The sequence below is a fragment of the Zingiber officinale genome, unplaced genomic scaffold, assembly GCF_018446385.1.
Source record: "Zingiber officinale cultivar Zhangliang unplaced genomic scaffold, Zo_v1.1 ctg167, whole genome shotgun sequence".
Lineage (NCBI taxonomy): Eukaryota > Viridiplantae > Streptophyta > Magnoliopsida > Zingiberales > Zingiberaceae > Zingiber > Zingiber officinale.
The window spans coordinates 550,090-569,898 of record NW_024589857.1 but is presented as its reverse complement, the minus strand read 5'-3'; the positions used below and the strand labels follow the sequence as shown (position 1 = coordinate 569,898).

The window sequence follows — 19,809 nt, the reverse complement described above, 5'->3', positions numbered from 1 at the left end:
AGATAACAAATAAAAGAGGGGTGTCATTTTGCCTATTCTAATAAAAAAGGAATTTCTTTTGATTTTTACCCAAAATTTCCATACTCTTAAACTTTTTGAAATAGCTTTTACAAAATAATAAATGAATAATTATATGAATACATAATAAATTGGAAAATAAATTAAACGCTAGACAAATGTTTGAAATGATTAACTAGATATAAAATAACTAAAAAAATAATAATAAAAAATAACAGCTGTAAAAATGATGGATAAAAATGTCAACGTAGTCATTTGTCGTCGCCGTCGCGAGGAAGGGTTTTTGAGAAGGGAGAGGAAAACCCACGCGGCGCTACTCCGATCGCCGAGTCGATGTGATGTGGAGGTTGGCGTTGCGGAAGTCGAGGAGTGGAGTCCGCCGGCTCTGCTCCTCCTCGTCCGCGGCCGTCCGCGGCCTTCCTACCGACGAGGGAGACTGGGCCTACGCCGACGAGTGGTGGGGCGACGGCGGCCACACTGTCTTCCGATCGGCTTCCGAACATGGGAACGGCGTCGTCTCAGTTGTTTCCCACCCTTCTTCCCGGCCGGTTCTGATCTCAACTCTCGAGCTTTATCTATTCCTCTCTCCATGATTCAGATCACTCAATTTTTGCTGTTTCAAAGTTTGGATTGTGTTTTGATTTGTTTGCGCTGATTAAATCTAGGATGATCTCCACATGGAGAGATGAAGTATAGAGTTTTTTCATGACTAGTGCCAGTACGATCAGCATGATTTTGTCTAAGACCTCAAAATCTAATGGAGAGTTTATCACAATATGTATGTTGGTTACAAATGTTCAAAATGCTCAATCCTTACTTCGCTTGATGTTGTTGCACTGTCCAAGCTTTCTGTACCATTTGCACAAAATGGAAGGCACCACATTCATTCACATAGATAGATCTCGGGGTTGCATTGCCATTTAGTATCTGTAAAGTTTGAAAAGTAACTTTGAAATGAATAAATTTAACTCGTAGTGATTGTGTATAATTGATGTTACATGTCAATGCATTATATTAATTTTTTCCCACTCTTTTTCTTGTAGACCACCATTGCGTATAAAGATTTATCATTTCTTGCAGGCTCGAGAGCAATGGCCTGCTATAGAAAGATCGATGCAAAGGTATCAAGAACTCCTTCCAAATTTTGAAAATGCTGGAAAGCTAAGGATACTTGGCTACCAGTGGCGTGTACTTCATTTTAATGACCACACTCGCCAAAGCACAGCCAAAGTTATGGCTGCTTACAGAGAATCAGACCCTCACTCACTACTTTTGATGCAGCAGCCACATTGTTTGGCAGTACCCTGTAATATCCTCGGCTCACTTTATTAATGAAATGGTTCTCTCATGTGTTGTGAAAGATCTTTTTGTTTTTTTGATGTAGCATCCCAATCTTATTGTCATATTTCTCAATCTTACCATGGGCTAATATATTATTTGGCATACATTTGGAACTTCATCACAAGTGCACAAACATGCATTTTGATTTCAAAAGCTTCATCTTTTTTCAAGTTGACTGTTTCATGCTTAAACAATAGTCTCTTTCAGTATAGCTAATCAATTAGTCTACTTGGATGAATTAATCATTTCAACAAAAAAAATTAGCTGATTAGAAACCATTTGTGACATTTTTTTCTTATGATAGCCGACAAGAACTTGTCTAGTCTTTTATATTTTGAGGATTTTTCTGCCTCTTGTGTTCTATCATACATTTTTAGAGCTTTATTCAAGTTATGGTCAGTATTGTAATGTTTAAGTCAACCTTAATTGTTATTGTGATGAATACCTTTAATGTAAATCTGTAAATGAAACCATAGACATGATACTCTTGTACACAAACACATAGTTGTACTAGGTCCCATTTACTTAGGTACGACAGAAGTCCTCGACAATTTCTCTTGATGCATCTCTAAATTTTAATCTATTGTTGCTCTACTAATGATTGAAGTAATGCATTCCATGTCAGATCTTAAAAGTGTAGTGTCAGCTGGGTTGACTACACTGGCTTCTTCTGGTTATGATATTTATGGAGCAGTTACTGGCAGTAAAAGCACGAGGGTATTATGTATTGGACATGGCGGTGGAAGCCTACCTTTGTTTTTGGCAAGTAAAATTAAAGGTAAGTTAACTTCAAATTTAAATTCTTCTGTTCTTAACTAAACTTCTCAGGTTGTCTTCGATAATGTTTACCTTCATTGATGTGATATATTTGTCCAATTAAATATCATATTAGATGGTAGAAATCGATAATCTTATGTGTCAAAATTGACAGGTTCATTCGTGTCTGTCCATGTCATCTTCAGGTGCCAAAATTGACATTGTGGAGATAGATCCAGTTGTCATCACAGCTTCAGTACAAGCAATGGGCTTCCCTGCCTCTTCCTTGAAAGAAAGATCAACCTTTGATAGGTCTGCCAATGCAGATGAATTGCTATGGGGAAGCTTGCATCACCGGCTCTTTCTTCACACATCAGATGCCGAGGACTTTGTGCAGGAAAGTTCCGATATATATGATTTAGTATTCATCGATGCATATGATGGTGATGACATCTTTCCATGGAAACTCTGGGATCCACAAGGGGCATTCCTGGAATCTCTCCGAAGCAGAGTTAATCCTGCCCATGGCACTGTTGTTGTCAATCTACATTCTGATTCTGAAGTGTTGGGTCTGGAGATGAACGATCACTCGATATCCCAAAGCATTTTGCCAATGGGTGGATATGTTTCACAAGTCTGCAAGGCTTACAAGGAGCATTTTGGGATGGCATATTTAGTATCAGTTCCTTGGCTATGTAACATGACTCTTGTATCATTCAGCGGAGCCCGTTTGTGTGCTGATTTGTGTGTCGACCGTCAAGACATAGATAAGAATAGGGTTTTAGATGCCCTTGTCTCCAAATGTCACTTGGTAGAAGATCTGTTTGACTTGCCATTTCCTTGTTTACCATATATCAAAAGAGGACTTGTGTTAGTTGACTAAAAAGTGGACTAAAAGTTTCACTGAATTTGCTCATTTTTACTACCCTGGCTGTCGAGGGCAAAATAATAAGAGTATTGACAATTTGGAGATCACTTCACTTTCTTTGTCAATTCCTCCCATTCATTCACTATCATTTGTTGTGCAATCCTTTTCGTATGCGAATCTCTATATCCCTCTCCGCCCCACATTTCTCGTATATTCATTTGGAATCATCCATGTCCCTTCCTCCCCTTTATACTCACAACCGTCATTCTCTCCACCATTTGCGAGTTTAGAAAACAAACAAAAAAGGGATACTAATTAAAAAAGAAAAAAGGGATAATAATTACAAAAAAGGAAAAAGGGATAATGATTCTTACTAGCATTGGATCTTATTTTAGAATTAGATAGCAATGGGCAATAAGCTCTAAATTCATATAGTTAAATAATATGTACATTATAATAATTAAATTATTTTTAAAATGATATTTCTAATAATATAAAAAAATAGCAATGATATACATTGTATTTTTATATAAAATATATTCAGAATATAAATAACCCCAAGACAAAGACTTGTAGAAAAATTAGAAAACATATATGAAAAAGTTTTGAAAAGAATAAATGAGAATAATGTAGATTATATATCAAGTAATGATTTGCACGAGTGGTTGAGTAAACCCAAATTAGTCTTCTTAACAAAAAAAAAATAAGGTGGTGTTTAGTTTAAAAGTTTTGGGAATGAGGAAATGGATTTATTCTCAAATTTTGTGTTTGATTGATGGGAATGGAATCAAGATTTTGGAATGAATCTAAAAAATTTGGGTATGGATGAAACCCACTCCCTTCCTTGGATTTTAATGGAATGGGAATAAGAATTAAGTTTGTACAAAAATACCCTTAGTATATTTGTTCAATTTTTCTTTCATTTCACTCTCTCTCCTTGTTCTCTCTTATCATACTTTCTCTCTCCTCATTCTATCATCACATTTTCTCTCTTCTCATTCCCTCTCATCACACATTCTCTACCATTTTCTCTCTATATTCTCTCTCATCACACACACTCTCTCATTATTTTCTCTCTCTTCATTCTCTCCTTATTTTTTCATCATACTTACTCTCTCCTCAATCTCTCTTACCATACTCTGTCTTCATATTAGACCCCGCGGGTCATCCGAGTTCGTATGTGGCGGGTGTTGCCACAATGAGGTCGTAGGGTCGATCCTCGGGGCAGCTGGGAAATAAATCTCTTATCCCCGTATTACACCCTATCCGTCACATGCTCGCTCAGATGCTGCGATTTACCTCTCTCGTGATGGCCTTGGGTCGAGTACGACGGGGGCGCTGGGGGTGAGCGTTTCGCCTTTTGCCACAATACTCTCTCTTCATATTTCTTCTCATCACACTTTCTCTCTCTTCATTCTCTTCTATCACACTCTCTCTCCTCATTCTTTCTCATCACAGATTCTCTACTATTTTCTCTTTGTATTCTCTCTCATCTACACTCTCTCATTATTTTCTCTCTCTTCATTTTATCCTTATTTTTTCATCATACTTTTTCTCTCCTCAATATCTCTTCCCATACTCTCTCTCCATATTTTTTCTCATCACACTTTCTCTCTCTTCATTCTCTTCCATCTCACACACTCTCTCCTCATTTTCTCTCATCACACTTTCCCTCTCTTCATTTTTTCCATCACACTTTCTCTCTCATTACATTTTCTCATCATACTTTCTCTCCTCAATCTCTCATTTTCTCTCATAACACTTTCTTTCTCTTTATTTTTTCCTATCACTCTTTCTCTCTCAGCACATTTTTTCTCTTCTCAATCTCTCCTATCACACTCTCTCTCCTCATTTGCTCTCATCACACTTTCTTTCTCTTCATTTTTTTTCATCATACTTTCTCTCTCATCACACATTCTCTCTCATTATATGTTTCTCTCACATTCAACTTTCTCTTCCATCTAATTTTTTCTCTTATTTTCCTCTAAGGATAAAAAAAGGAAATTTAGGTTCATTCCGATTGAAAATATTCAACTAACCAAACATTAATTTTAAGAATGATATCCAACCTCATACTCATTCCTATTCCAATATACTATGATACTTATTCCCATTCCGATTCCTAGGAGAACCAAACGGCAAACGCCACCTAAAAGTCTTTAACTTTTTTTTTGGGTGGCTATACCGTTGGAACAATGCTTTGAGCTGGAAGAATTATTATGTATAAAATAAGATTTGATTAACACGAATCTCTAAGTAATGTTTGAGTAACTCAAATAGTAAGGCAATATCAAAAAATCAGTCACTAATTGGTCGCATTTTTAGTTGATGATATCACTTGGCGACGAAAATTTATTTCTATTATTAACTTTAATGATGAAATTAAAATTTATTATCGTCATTAAATTTAATGACAGAAATTTTTATTTCGTTGTTAATTTAGCGATCACTTTTTTATATCTATCGCTAAAAAATTTAGCAAGAGATTTTTTATTTCCGTCGTTGGGTAAAATTTTAATAACAACTCTCTTATTCCATGATTTAAATCCTATTTATATCCAAATTTTAATCTACCATTGCAATATAATATTACAAACTATTCATTATACATTCAATTTTCACAAACCATCATCAGTCACAAATAATTCACAATACATTCATAAACAATTCAAAAACCATCCGCAAACAATTTACAAACAATTTATACCTTAAAAAACAATTACATCATTTTCATTAAAAAGAATAATTACATCATTCATTTAAAGCATCATGCATTGTTCTAAAATAATCCCCTTGGATGGGTCTAGTGGTTAGCGCATGAGATGTTGTCATCATGAGATTTAGGGTTCGAATCTCGACAAAGCCGAGATAAATACATCCCTTATGTGCTAGTCACTATTTCAAAGGCTAGTAGCTGCCCGTGATTTACCTCCTCCGTGTTGGCTCTGGGACGTCCAGATCCCTAAACTGAAATCTTGACTAGTTCCTGGTTCAGGGAGGATATGAGCTAATTATTACTATACTAAATTTGTGTTGCAGGGAGCACAAAAGACCTCGGCTGAACAGTGCTCGAGACGCCTTTCAGGTGAAGGAAGGTGCCTTCAATGCATGGAAGGCGCTTCCGTAGGATAAAATTCTGACCGCTTTTGCGATAAGGATTAACACTTTTCAGGATCGAATTGTATACATTGGAGGCCCCTTCAACCCTATGGAAGGTACCTTCCACAACCTATAAAAAAAATGCTCGACCAAACTTCAAAAGATAATAAAAATACAAGCTTCTACACTTCTGATTGAGGTTCCGACTGCTCCGACTTCCTGCTACGACTCTACTACGACACTGCTATGCTCATCTACCACTAAGAAGCCGCCTAAACACCGAGCTCGAGCCGACCATTTCCAAAAAGTGTTTGGTAACCTTAAAATTCTGTACTTGATTATTGCAAAATGATAAGTGTAGTGTGTTGCACTTATTCCAACTTTCTTTATACCCAATTCCCTTCAGGCGGTTTCAGAACAGGTATTTAGTGGATTACCCATTGATAGGTCTGTGAGACCTGGATCTTGGAGTAGGAGTTGCCAAAGGCTCTGAACCAAGTAAAATCGACCGTGTATGTTTTTGTCTTCTTACTTACTTTTAATTTTTATGTTTTTCCGCTACATTTACTTTGATCTTAAAATAAAAATAAAAGTTTTTCAAAACTACATGATTCACTCCCTCTCATATGTGCGTCTCAATCCAACAAAAACTACTTATCAGATAAATGCACAAACTAATAAATACAAGTATGACATGTTTTTAAAAAATATAACTTAATGAGAGTTTGGATATTTGTTGATGGTGATAGAATGCACTTTTATCTACATTGTTCTTGAAAAGAAGTTACAAATTAAAATTACAGATGCATTAATAGAACTAGTGATAAACAAAAAAGCTACCTTAGAATCATGAGCTACTTATTAGTAGCGTTCGGGCTTGAGTCTCCTGTAAGTTAAAACTATGTGACGTTGAAAAAATAGAAGGATTTATTAATGGAAAGCGAGAGAAGAATTCTTGCATTTGCTGCTATACTAACCTCTTGACTCGATCTTCCATCGATTGCTTACTACTAACTCGAGATTGCTCTAAGGCTGTGTCTTAATCTTTCAATTCTTGATTTTCTTGTCTTAACGGTTACACTTTAGTCGATGAAGAACTAAGTTGACCTCTAAGCCTAGGAATTGTCACATGATCATATGCGACTTTTGCTTGAGAGCTAAGATTGTAGAGAGAGTTTTTTCTCCTTCCACTGACAATGTCATAATCTCATATTCTATATTATTAGTACATCATCTAATAGATTCTGTAACTCCTTTCCCTCTATAGGTTGAGACACTAGAGTAACTTGATCAGTGATTTCATCTTATATAAAAAATATTATTAATATTTAATATATGATTAATAAAGCTAGTAATTGTTAAATGTGAGCGGTAATAAAGTGTATATTCTTACGTCTATGACCTTTGATCGAGTATCAACAAAAGTTTCATTTTTTTTATGTACTGTGAATACCTCCCAACAAATGGGAAATCTCTATAAAGTATTAGCATGCACACATATTTTTTTTATAAAAAAAAATAAGTTCATTGATAATTAAAAAAAAATATAATATAACTTTATAGTAAATGACGCCGAGCAGATTATGTATATTATTCTGAGGTGTGAAGTTGCAAAGGGATTAATAAGAAAATAAGAGTAACACACAAAAAAAAAAGAATAGCCTAAATTAGACTTAAACCTATTAGAAATCAAAAGCGCAAAGAAAAAGAGATGTAGTTGTGGCTTAAGCAAAACAAATTGATTCAATATCAAAATAACTTGTCATAAACATCATCTAAGCATAGGTTTATATAATTTTCAAAATCCTCAAAAAAATATAAACAAAAAAATAACCAACTAGATTTATTCCTTAAGATTTAAGATAAATTAACTAATAAGACTTATTTCTTAAGATTTAGGATAAACTAACTAATAAGACTTAGTTCCTTAATATTTAGGATAAAATTAAATATAAATAAGAAAAAATAAACTAAACTTAATTAATGGATAACTAATTAAAAAAATCTAAAAGATACAAATTTGAATACTTTGGATTTCCTCCTGCATTAGTCGCTCATAGTGAAAGAGAACTCATCCTCGAGTTTATGGTGGGTGTATCTGGCTCAAAAGCATAATGACTTAGGTATTTCACATTAAAAAAATCAAAAGTTTTTAAATGACTAGGAAGTCACAATATGTAGGTATTGTCATTATTCTTTTCTAATATTCTGCAAGGTCCAATCTTTCGATCTTTAAGCTTGTATTCACCAACAGAGAAATGACCACAAGTTAATATAGCCCAAATCATATCACCAATGTCAAAAAGAACCTGACGTCGATACCGATCTGCCCTGATCTTATACTCAATATTACTTTCCTGAATAACCTGCTGAACTCACTAATGAATGACCCTAAGATGCTTAGCCATCTCCTCAGCCTTGGGGTTAGCTTGTCTTGGACGCGAAATAGGGACTGAATTCGTACCTCGGATGAGTTTTGTCCATAAACAACTTTGAAAGGACTCAAACCAATAGTCATGTTCTTTGATATGTTGTATGTGAATTCTGCTTAAGGTAAAACCAGATCCCATTGTTTTGGTTTGGTTCTTGTGAGACATCTCAGATGATTTCCTAAGCTTCGGTTCACTACCTCGGTCTGACCATCTGTCTGAGGGTGATAGGCGCTGCTGAAGCTTAGCTTCGTCCCTAACTTTCCCCATAAAGTCTTCCAAAATTAACTAAGAAATTTAGTATCACAATCTGAAGTAATAGTTTGAGGAAAATCATATAAACCCACAATCTCTTTGAAGAAGAGGGTGTCAATCCGAAGAGCATCCATGATTTTTTTGCACGCTACAAAGTGAGCCATCTTGGAGAATCGGTCCACCACAACTAGAATAGAATCTGCGATAAGTTGGTGTTAGGATCCTTCGTACGGCTAGAGAGGGGGGTGTGAATAGCCGACCCCAAATCTCTCGCGTTTCTTCCTACAATTCGTTAGCGCAGCGGAAAATACAAAGAAACGTAAAAGAAGAAAACCAAACCTTAACACGAGGATGTAACGAGGTTCGGAGATTAGGGCTCCTACTCCTCGGCGTGTCCGTAAGGTGGACGAGTCCAGTCAATCCGTCGGTGGATGAGTCCCCGGAGAACCGGCTAATACAATATACTCCTTGTGGGTGGAGAAACCTCGCCACAAACGTTTGCAACAGCAAACAAAGAGTACAAGAACAAAGAGTAAGCAAGAAATACAATAAGAATACACAAGCACTCTACCAATCTTGCTTTCTCGTCGATTGGAGTCCGGATGAAGCAGCAACTTCAGCAGCTGTTCCAGTCGGTGAAGCTCACGCGAAGCTTTGGACGAGCTCAACAAAACTCAAGCACAGCAGCACTTAGCAACAGGAAGGAGGAAGAAGAGTTATCGCACAGAAGATGCCCTCGATCCTTTTATACCTGCGAAGAAGACAGCGAGAAAACTAGCCGTTGCAATGCAACGGCTAGAACCCCGATCGATGCCGGCCGATCGGTGTCGCGATCGGAGCTCGATCGGTCGTGGACCGATCAGGCCTATGATCGGTCCCCGCCGATCAGCGTACGTAACCTTGCGTACTCGATCGCGTGGACCGATCAGTCTGATCGGTCCCCGGACCGATCCCTGTCCCTGACCGATCAGAGGTAGAGCCTCTTGATCGGTCGTGGAGACCGATCAGCATACACCTGATCGGTCCGGGGACCGATCAGGGTTTCTTTTCGCCGTGAGCCTCGATCCGATTCGATCGGTCACCAGACCGATCAGGGCAAACGCAGTATCACTGGATCGGTCACCAGACCGATCCAAACTTCTCAGCCCTAAACCTAAGGCTTCCACACCAACATCCGGTCAACCTTGACCTGTTGGTATATCATACCTAGCATCCGGTCACTCCCTTGACCTGCTAGCACTCCCCGCTAAGTGTCCGGTCAATCCCTTTGACCCACTTAGACTTTTCCACACCAGATGTCCGATCATCCCTGATCCATCTGGATTTTCTTCTTCGTGCCAAGTATCCGATCACTCCCTTGACCTACTTGGACTTTCCAACACCAGAAGTCCGATCATCCCTGATCCATCTGGATTTTCCAACACCAGAAGTCCGATCATCCCTGATCCATCTGGATTTTCCCTTGCCTGGTTTCACTCACCAGGACTTTCCAACTGCCTAACATCCCAGTTAGGACTTTCCCACTGCCTGGCTTCACTCACCAGGACTTTCCACACTGCCTAACATCCCAGTTAGGACTTTCCCACTGCCTGGCTCCACTCACCAGGACTTTCCACACTGCCTAACATCCCAGTTAGGACTTTCCCACGTGCCAAGCTCCCTGCTTGGACTTTTCCAGTGCCAAGTCTCCATACTTGGACTTTTCCAGTGCCAAGTCTCCATACTTGGACTTTTCCAGTGCCAGGCTCCCTGCTTGGACTTTTCCGTTGCCAAGTCTCTATACTTGGACTTTTTCCCGAATCAGGTCAACCAGGTCAACCTTGACCTACGGTTGCACCTACAATCCCCCAAACATCTATTCTTGTCTCACATCAAGAATAGAACTCTCTCACGAGTGTCAAACATCAACATGCAACTCAACTAGGTCAACCTTGACCTAAAGTTGCATCAACAATCTTCCCAAGTCAAACATCAAAATACAACTCGAGTCAAGTCAACTCGAGTCGGGTCAACCAGGTCAACCTTGACCTAAGGTTGCACCAACAGTTGGGTGCAGGGTAAACCTAATACGAAATCTATTCTAACTTCGCATCAAGGGGCTTTGGGAATTGGTAAGGGAGTATACAAACCAGCATTAGTGAGGGTTCCCTTAGATTACTAACAGATAAAGTAACGGTCCACAAAATGAGCTACGTCACTGGTTAGATTGGGCCAATAGAATTTGGAATAGATGAGGGCTAATGTCTTATCTTTGTCAAAGTATTGTTCGTTATGAAATTCACTGATAATGTGCTTCCTTAAGGAATAATCCGGAATGCATAATCATACTCTAGGAAATAGATCACCATTGTGTAGAATAAAATCTTTGCAAAATCCATTAGTTACTTCCTGAAATATCCTACCAAAAGATGGATCAACAACATGTTGGAACCCTAAGGTTGTTTTGGTGTGATCAATAAGTTAAGTTAGGTCCTGTTTGTTTCTAACCTTGTGTCTAAGTGTGCAGGAGCTTAAGAGCACAGGTAGTCGAGCGGAAGACACAGCTAGCGAGAAGGACGACAGTCCGAGGGACGAGGTGCTGCGGAAGAGTACACCGGGTGGACGAGAAGGAAGCATGCGGTGGTTCCGAGGGATGAAAGCCAGAACGGAAGATTGCTCGGGGAGCAAGAGACGCAGCTAGCGCGAAGGACGGCACGCGGTGCGTCCGAGGGATGAAGACAGCGGATGAGTACGCCGATGGACGAGAAGGAAACACACGGCGATTCTGAGGGACGAGAAGCAGGAGGGAAGCCCGCTTGAGAAGACCGGAAGTTGGGTTCGGGTGAGCCCTATTCCGGATGGCAGAGATCACCCAAGCGATAGAACCGGAGTTGAAGACCCGGACTGAGGCGAAAGAAGTCAACCGGAGTTGACTTACGGTCCGGAGCGCCCAGAACTGTCCGGGGCACCCGGACCAGCCCGGGGCGCCCGGAACCCTTCCGAGCGCCCGGAACTTGAATTTTGACCAGAACGCGTCTAATGCGTTCTGAACGTTGGGGGATAAAGTTTTATCCCCCCAGGGCGCCCGGAACCCCATCTAGGCGCCTCGACCAAGGCTATAAATATAGCCTTGGTCCAGAAGCTTGAAATCCATCACAAGCATTTCATTTCCAAACACTTGTATGCTTTAGTTGTAGTGAAGCTTCTGTTTCTGCGCTTCAACGTTGTAAGAGGCTTCTCCGCCTGAAGGAGATTAATAGTGCGCTTCATCCTTTCCTTGGATTAACAACCACATCGGTTGTAACCAAGTAAACAATTGTGCCTCTTTCTTTTCTGCTTTTCATTTACTGCTTTACTTTATTTATACAAATGTTAGTTTGAAAAGTCGGGAAGGGTCTTTGTTTATTTTTGTAGGGCTATTCAACCCTCCCTTCTAGCCGGCCCAACAGTCCTACACAATATACATATATAAGAAAGATCCAAAGCCGACAACCCTAATGCTCATGGTAGTAAGCAGGGAAGAACTGTTAGAGTGTATACTGAAAAGCCTAAGATTTTGTAAACATTTATTTTGAATAAAGAATCACATTCGGTCAAAATATCTACATTTGTTTGTAGTTGTTCAATTAATTTATATTGTAGATAACATAGTATGTGGTGTCACATACAGAAGATGATGTTATCAGTACCTTATAAATTATAAATAGCAAGTCACGACCAAATGGAAAGGAACAAACCATTGGAAGGTCGTAGTGTAATTAGGAATTAGTTTATCTTAACTATATAATTACACTAGTACACTTAGAGTGTATTGAGTAGGACCATTTGAGGTTGTTTTTTTTATACTGATTTTATAAAGAAATAAATACCTCAGTTATTATGGAAGTGTGTGCTCTTAATCCTAATATAATAACAAGCACATATATTTGATATTTATTTCTTTAATTTATCAATGGGTGAGATTTAGTTCGATAAATCAATAAGCCTGATAAGTTGGGAAATGATATCACTTATAGTGTGTGTTGTTGATTATAGAAGGAAACTGTGTCCTAGTAATCTAGGTTGATAATGTCCCCAAGATGAGCTCATAAGGATTGTCATGTTAAACCCTGCAGGTGGACTTAGTCCGACATGACGATAAGGTTGAGTGGTATTATTCTTAGACTAAGATATTAATTAAATGAGTTGTCAGTAACTCACTTAATTAGTGGACATTTGACATCTTAAACACAGGGAGACTAACACACTCATAATAAGAAGGAGCCCAAAAATGTAATTTGGGATTGGTGCGGTAGTTCAATAATAGTTCTCTAGTGGAATGAATTATTATTGATAAAATTAAGTTGTGTGTTCGGGGCGAACACGGGATGCTTAATTTTATCGGGAGACCAAAACCAATTCCTCCTCTTGGTCCCTATCGTAACCTCTTATTTATAGAGTACTATACCCACCTATACCCACCTTCGTACCCATGATGTAGGGGCCGGCCAAGCTAGCTTGTGGTTCAAGCTAGGGCCGGCCAAGCCTTGGTTCATGGGTGGCCGGCCCTAGCTTGAACCCAAGCTTAGGTGGCCGGCCCCCATTAAATTAAAAGGAATTTTAATTTTAAATATTTCTTATGTGAAAGATATAATTTGTTGGAGAGATTAAAAATTAAAATATCTCTTTTAAAAGGATCTACAAAAGATTAAAGAAAGAGATTAGATCTCTTTCCTTATTTGTAGATTGGAAAGATATTTTTTTTTTACTCTTTATAAATTATTCACATGTAGAAAAATTAAAATTATAGAAATTTCTTTTTATCAACCATGAAGGGATTTTAAAGGGAAATTTTATTTTTTTAAAAATTCCGAAGACAAATAAGGAATTTTAATTGTTGATTGAAATTGCCTTGTTTGCTCCTATTGAGGTGGCCGACCATGATGAAATTGATTAGGAAATTTTATTTAATTTTTCTTAATTAATTGTTGTCAAGGAAAGTTAAGGAAATTTTATTGTAATTAAATTTCCTTATTTACCAAAGCTAAGGAATATAAAAGAGGGGGTTGGGGTGCCTTCATGAGACACAACTTCTATTATTCTCTCCCTCTTTTCCTTGGTGTTGTGACCGGCCATCCTCTCTCCCTCTCTTCCTCTTTGTGGTGGCCGAAACGCTTCCATTGCTTGGAGCTTTTGTGGTGGCCGGATACTACTTGGAGAAGAAGAAGAAGAAGGAGAGAAAGCTTGCATCCCTTGGAGCTTGGTTGGTGGAAAAAGTTCTTCATCCTTGGACTTTTGGTGATTGGCCGAAACTTGAAGGAAGAAGAAGAAGGTGCTAGGTGGTCCTCATCTTGGAAGATCGTTGCCCACACAACGTCCGAGGTTAGAAGAGGAATACGGTAGAAGATCAAGAGGTCTTTCTAAAAGGTATAACTAGTATTTTTCCTTTCCGCATCATACTAGTTATTTTTGGAAATAATACCAAATACAAGAGGCTTGTGATTCTAGTATTTCGAAATAGTTTTTGAATTTGTGTTTTTTTTTTGTTTTTCTTATCCTTGTGATTTGATTGTTCTTTTCGGTTGACCTAAAGTTATTTAAGGAAATTAAATATTAGTTTTCCTTAAAAGGCTTTGTCTAGTCGGTGGTGGTTGTTCCCATATCCAAGAAGGCCATGTGCCTCGCCACGTCAGTACTGGAAGCTAATTTTGAAAATTAATATTTAATAGAATTAATAACCTAGGTGATTTGGATCGAAAGTGTTAAGTTCCGCAGGAGATCCAAGTCTAAACCTAAAAGAACAAATAGATTAAATTTTGGATCAAACGTGTTAAGTTCCGCAGGCGATCCAAGTTTAATTTAAAAGAACACATGGTAGCTAGGAAAAGGTTCAGACCTTTGTACAAAATTTTTGTACAGTGGAACCATTAGGTTTTCCGAGTAGCAACCAACAATTGATATCAGAGCTAGGGTTTTGCCTCTGTGTATTTGGTATTAGTTTAATTATGCACATGTCATACATAATTTAGGCAGGTTAATAGTAGGATGTGCTAACTTTGTGGATGCAGGATCCAACTATTATGGCTTATAATTTTTTGTGTGTGTGATTGGACCCTTGGACGTGTCAAGGGCATTTATATGTGTGTGCATGATTGTATTATAAAATACAGCAGGAGCTGTATTTAGTTTTTATTAGGATTTTATTTTTGATCTAGTTACATGTACATTCCTTTTATGGAATATAGGATCGATGGATGTAAATTTTTATTTTATGTTCGATCTAGTTTACATGTACATTCTTTCGAGGAATATAGGATCAAAAAATGTAAAATTCTATTTATGTCGCGGATCGAATCTTGCAAGGCGTGGAACCTTTTTTGAGGACCAGAGGCGCAGCGGAACAAGGAGCAAGATGGATGCGACAGCTAGACCCGGTGGCGGTGGCCAAATATGGCAGCAGCTTGGGATGACAACACATGGAGGACAACCATAGATAAAAGTCATAATAGTTGAAAATTAGATTTTCTATTTATTGCTTTTATATTGTGCTGTATGTGCATGTTAGTATACATGTTTAGTAGGCTAGCATAGTTAAAATTCCTCATTTATAAATAACTAAGTGGGAGAGGGATTTTAAATAAATTCCACGGTCTCCATTACTGGTTTGTAAGTGATGCAAACAAGCTTGCGCGTTGGCTCTGAGTGCTTTCCTCCATATCAGATGAGCTTGTTTGTGGATCACTAGAACAAACTTTCATTTGGGATGACTATAGGAAGTTAATTAAGAGCGTGTGATCTTCCCCATCGGAAGGGGCACAATCTTATTAATGGACTTAGTGTCAAGTAATGGTATACACTTAGGCACAACTAATAGTATCCTCCCCATCGGAGTCACTGCTATTATTTGTGCGACCAAATGATACCAACTATTAATTTTATTTATCAAAAAGTTAGGTTGACAAGATAATAAAATTAATGGGTTAAAACCCTCCTTTTACAAATGCTGAATTTGTATACGTCCACACTATCGTGGCATACAAAATTCACGGTGTTTTGAGGTGTTGGTTAATTTAAAATAGTATTGTTTGAGGAATCAATATTATTCTAAATTAGAGTTCTGACCAAAAGTTATTTGTGATTCTTAGGATGACTTTCAACCCACTGTCCATCATACTACAACAGAATAGACTTACTGGTCCTAACTACATAGATTGGAAAAGGAACCTGGACATTGTTCTTACTGCTGAAAGCTATAAGTTTGTACTGACTGAGCCTTGCCCTGATGCACCCACTGGTGAATCTACCCAAGAGGAGATTGAATATCATAAGAAATGGGTAAAGGCAGATGAGATGGCGCGGTGTTACATTTTGGCTTCAATGTCAAATGTATTGCAACATCAGCATCAAGATTTACCAACAGCTTATGATATTATGAACAATCTCAAGGAACTCTTTGGTCATCAGGATCGGGCTTCTAGACAAGAAGCCATGAGAAAGATAATGACAGCCACCATGCAAGAGGGTACTCCTGTGAGAGATCATATCCTAAAGATGATGGCTTATCTGAACGAAATACAGATCCTTGGAGGAGAAATTGATGGGGAAACCCAGATCGATATGATCCTCCAAACACTACCTAGAAGTTTTGAGCAATTCCGCCTGAATTACAATATGAACAAAAGGGTATATTCATTGGCGGAACTACTGACAGAACTTCAGGCAGCAGAAGGTTTGTTTCGTCACAATTCTCATATTCACTATGCTGAAAATGGTTCTACTTCTAAACCAAAAGGAAAGAAGAAGAAGAAACAAGTTGGTTCAGCAAAGAAAGTAAATAAATCTCAGAGTACAGGACCTAAAGCTGGAGTGAAGAAGCCAAAGGGCAAGTGCTTCATCTGTAAGCAGTCAGGGCATTGGAAGACGGACTGTCCTCGTAGGAATCAAAGCAACAAAGGTATATCTCATGCTCTAGTTGTTGAAACATGTTTAGCGGTGTTATCTACCAGCACCTGATGTGTAGATACGGGAGCCACTGATCATGTCTGCAATTCCTTGCAGAGGTTCCAGGAAACCCGACGACTAACTGAAGGAGAGATTACCGTCTACATGGGCAATGCTACTAAGGTGGCGGCTGTTGCAGTGGGAGACGTCTACTTATCTTTTAATAGAAATAGAAATTTGGTTTTAAGAAATTGTCTTTATGTACCTAGTTTTAGAAAGAATTTAGTTTCAGTTTCTAAACTGTTTTTAGATAGATATTCAGTTTCCTTTAGTAATGATGTAGTTATTAAGAGAAATAAAGAGATTATCTGTTCTGGTGCATTAGTTGGAAATTTGTATACTTTAAATCCAATTTATCTCACAAAGCAAAACATAAAAATTTATAACTCATCTTCTAACTCTAATAAGAGAAAAGAACCTTCAGAAATGAACCAAGTATATCTTTGGCATCTAAGGCTTGGTCATATTAACTTAAGTAGAATTTAGAGGCTTATAGCCGATGGACTTTTGAGTTCATTAGAGTTGGAAAATTTTTCAACTTGTGAATCTTGCTTGGAAGGTAAAATGACCAAAAGGCCTTTTAAGGCCAAGGGGTATAGAGCCAAAGAAGTGTTAGAATTGGTTCATTCTGATTTGTGTGGTCCTATGTCTGTCCAGGCAAGAGGTGGTTTTGAATATTTTATCTCTTTTATAGATGATTATTCAAGATACGGATACATTTACCTAATGCGCCGCAAGTCCGAGTGCTTTGATAAGTTCAAAGAATACAAGACTGATGTGGAGAAACGACTAGGTAAAAGTATCAAGACACTACGGTCTGATCGTGGTGGCGAATACCTCTTAGGAGAGTTTAGGAATTACTTATCAGTGTTGGTTGCTACTCGGAAAACCTAGAGGTTCCACTGTACAAAAATTTTGTACAAAGGTCTGAAACTTTTCCTAGCTACCATGTGTTCTTTTAAATTAAATTTTGGATCGCCTGCGGAACTTAACACGTTTGATCCAAAACTTAATCTATTTGTTCTTTTAGGTTTTGACTTGGATCTCCTGCGGAACTTAACACGTTCGACCCAAGTCACCTTAAGTTATTAATTCCATTAAATATTAATTTCCATAATTGGTTCCCAGTACTGACGTGGCGAGACACATGTCCTTCTTGGATATGGGAGCAACCACCACCGACTAGACAAAACCTCTTATGGAAAGCTAATATTTAATTTCCTAAAATAACTTTAGGTTAACCGAAAAGAACAATCAAATCACAAGGAAAAATAAAACAAAAGAACACAACATCGAAAAATATATTCGAAATACTAGAATCGTAAGCCTATTGTATTTGGTATTATTTCCAAAAATAACTAGTATGATGCAGAAAGAAAATTACTAGTTATACCTTTTAGAAAGACCTCTTGATCTTCTACCGTATTCCTCTTCTAACCTCGGACGTTGTGTGGGCAACGATCTTCCGAGATGAGAAATCACCAACCACCTTCTTCTCCTCCTAGCTAGGTTCGGCCACAAAAGAAGCTTAACAAAGGATGAAGAATTAAACACCAACCAAGCTCCAAGAGATGCTAGCTTTCTCTCCTCCTTCTTCTTCTTCTCCAAGTAGTATCCGGCCACCACAAGAACTCCAAGAGGGATGAAGTATTCGGCCACCACAAGAGGAAGAGAGGGAGAAGATGATGGCCGGCCACAACACCAAGGAAAAGAGGGAGAGAAAATAATAGAGGTTATCCCATGAAGGCACCCTCACCCCTTCTTTTATATTCCTTGGCCTAGACAAATTAGGAAATTTAATTACAATAAAATTTTCTTAATTTCCTTGACATGATTTAATTGAGAAAAATAAAATAAAATTGCCCCAATTAAACTATATTGGCCGGCCACATCAAAAAAAAAAAAAAATTAGACAAGTTTTAATCAACAAATTAAAACTTCCTAATTTGTTTCCGGAAATTTTAAAATTAAAATTTCTCTTCAAAAATCTCTTCATGGTTGATAAAAAGAAATTTCCATAATTTTAATTTTACAACATGTGAATAATTCTTAAAGAGAAAATAAAATATCTCACCAATCTACAAATAAGGAAAGAGATCTAATCTCTTTCTTTAATCTTTTGTAGATCTTTTACAAGAGAGATATTTTAATTTTAATTCTCTTTAATAAATTATATCTTCCACATAATAAAAATTAAAATTAAAATCCTTTTTAATTTAATTATGGCCGGCCCTACTAGCTTGGGTTCAAGCTAGGGCCGGCCACCCTAAACCCATGCTTAGGCCGACCCTAGCTTGGTTCCCAAGCTAGCTTGGCCGACCCCCTTTAGGTGGGTATAGAAGGTGGGTATATGTGGGTATAGTACTCTATAAGTAAGAGGCTACGATAGGGACCGAGAGGAGGAATTGATTTTGGTCTCCCGATAAAATTAAGCATCCCGTGTTCGCCCCGAACACACAACTTAATTTTATCAATAATAATTCATTCCACTAGAGAACTATTATTGAACTACCGCACCAATCCCAAATTACATTTTTGGGCTCCTTCTTATTATGAGTGTGTTAGTCTCCCTGTGTTTAAGATATCGAATGTCCACCAATTAAGTGAGTTACTGACAACTCATTTAATTAATATCTTAGTCCAAGAGTAGTACCACTCAACCTTATCATCATGTCGGACTAAGTCCACCTGCAGGGTTTAACATGACAATCCTTATGAGCTCCTCTTGAGGACATTATCAACCTAGTATCTCTAGGACACAGCTTCCTTCTATAATCAACAACACACACTATAAGTGATATCATTTCCCAATTTATCGGGCTTATTGATTCATCGAACTAAATCTCACCCATTGATAAATTAAAGAAATAAATATCAAATATATGTGCTTGTTATTATATTAGGATTAAGAGCACACACTTCCATAATAACTGAGGTCTTTGTTCCTTTATAAAGTCAGTATAAAAGAAACGACCTCAAATGGTCCTACTCAATACACTCTAAGTGTACTAGTGTAATTATACAGTCAAGATAAACTGATACCTAATTACACTACGACCTTCTAATGATTTGTTCCTTTTCATT

The 19,809-nt window shown here is 37.9% G+C and overlaps 1 protein-coding gene across 1 annotated transcript; it reads left to right on the top strand.

The window, feature by feature from the left end:
- Positions 1-265: 265 nt before the first annotated feature.
- On the top strand, positions 266-3,040 carry LOC122036500. The gene is made up of 4 exons (XM_042595835.1): positions 266-566; positions 1,099-1,324; positions 1,985-2,137; positions 2,322-3,040. The coding sequence occupies exons 1-4, from the start codon at positions 357-359 to the stop codon at positions 2,996-2,998; spliced, it is 1,266 nt and encodes a 421-aa protein (XP_042451769.1). The 5' UTR covers positions 266-356; the 3' UTR covers positions 2,999-3,040.
- Positions 3,041-19,809: the final 16,769 nt, after the last annotated feature.

Excerpts from the sequence above, each read along its gene's own strand:
- LOC122036500 (XM_042595835.1), top strand. The coding sequence starts at position 357 with ATGTGGAGGTTGGCGTTGCGGAAGTCGAGGAGTGGAGTCCGCCGGCTC. Across the intron at positions 1,325-1,984 it reads ACATTGTTTGGCAGTACCCT|ATCTTAAAAGTGTAGTGTCA; the intron begins GTAATATCCTCG and ends ATTCCATGTCAG. Across the intron at positions 2,138-2,321 it reads TTTGGCAAGTAAAATTAAAG|GTGCCAAAATTGACATTGTG; the intron begins GTAAGTTAACTT and ends TGTCATCTTCAG.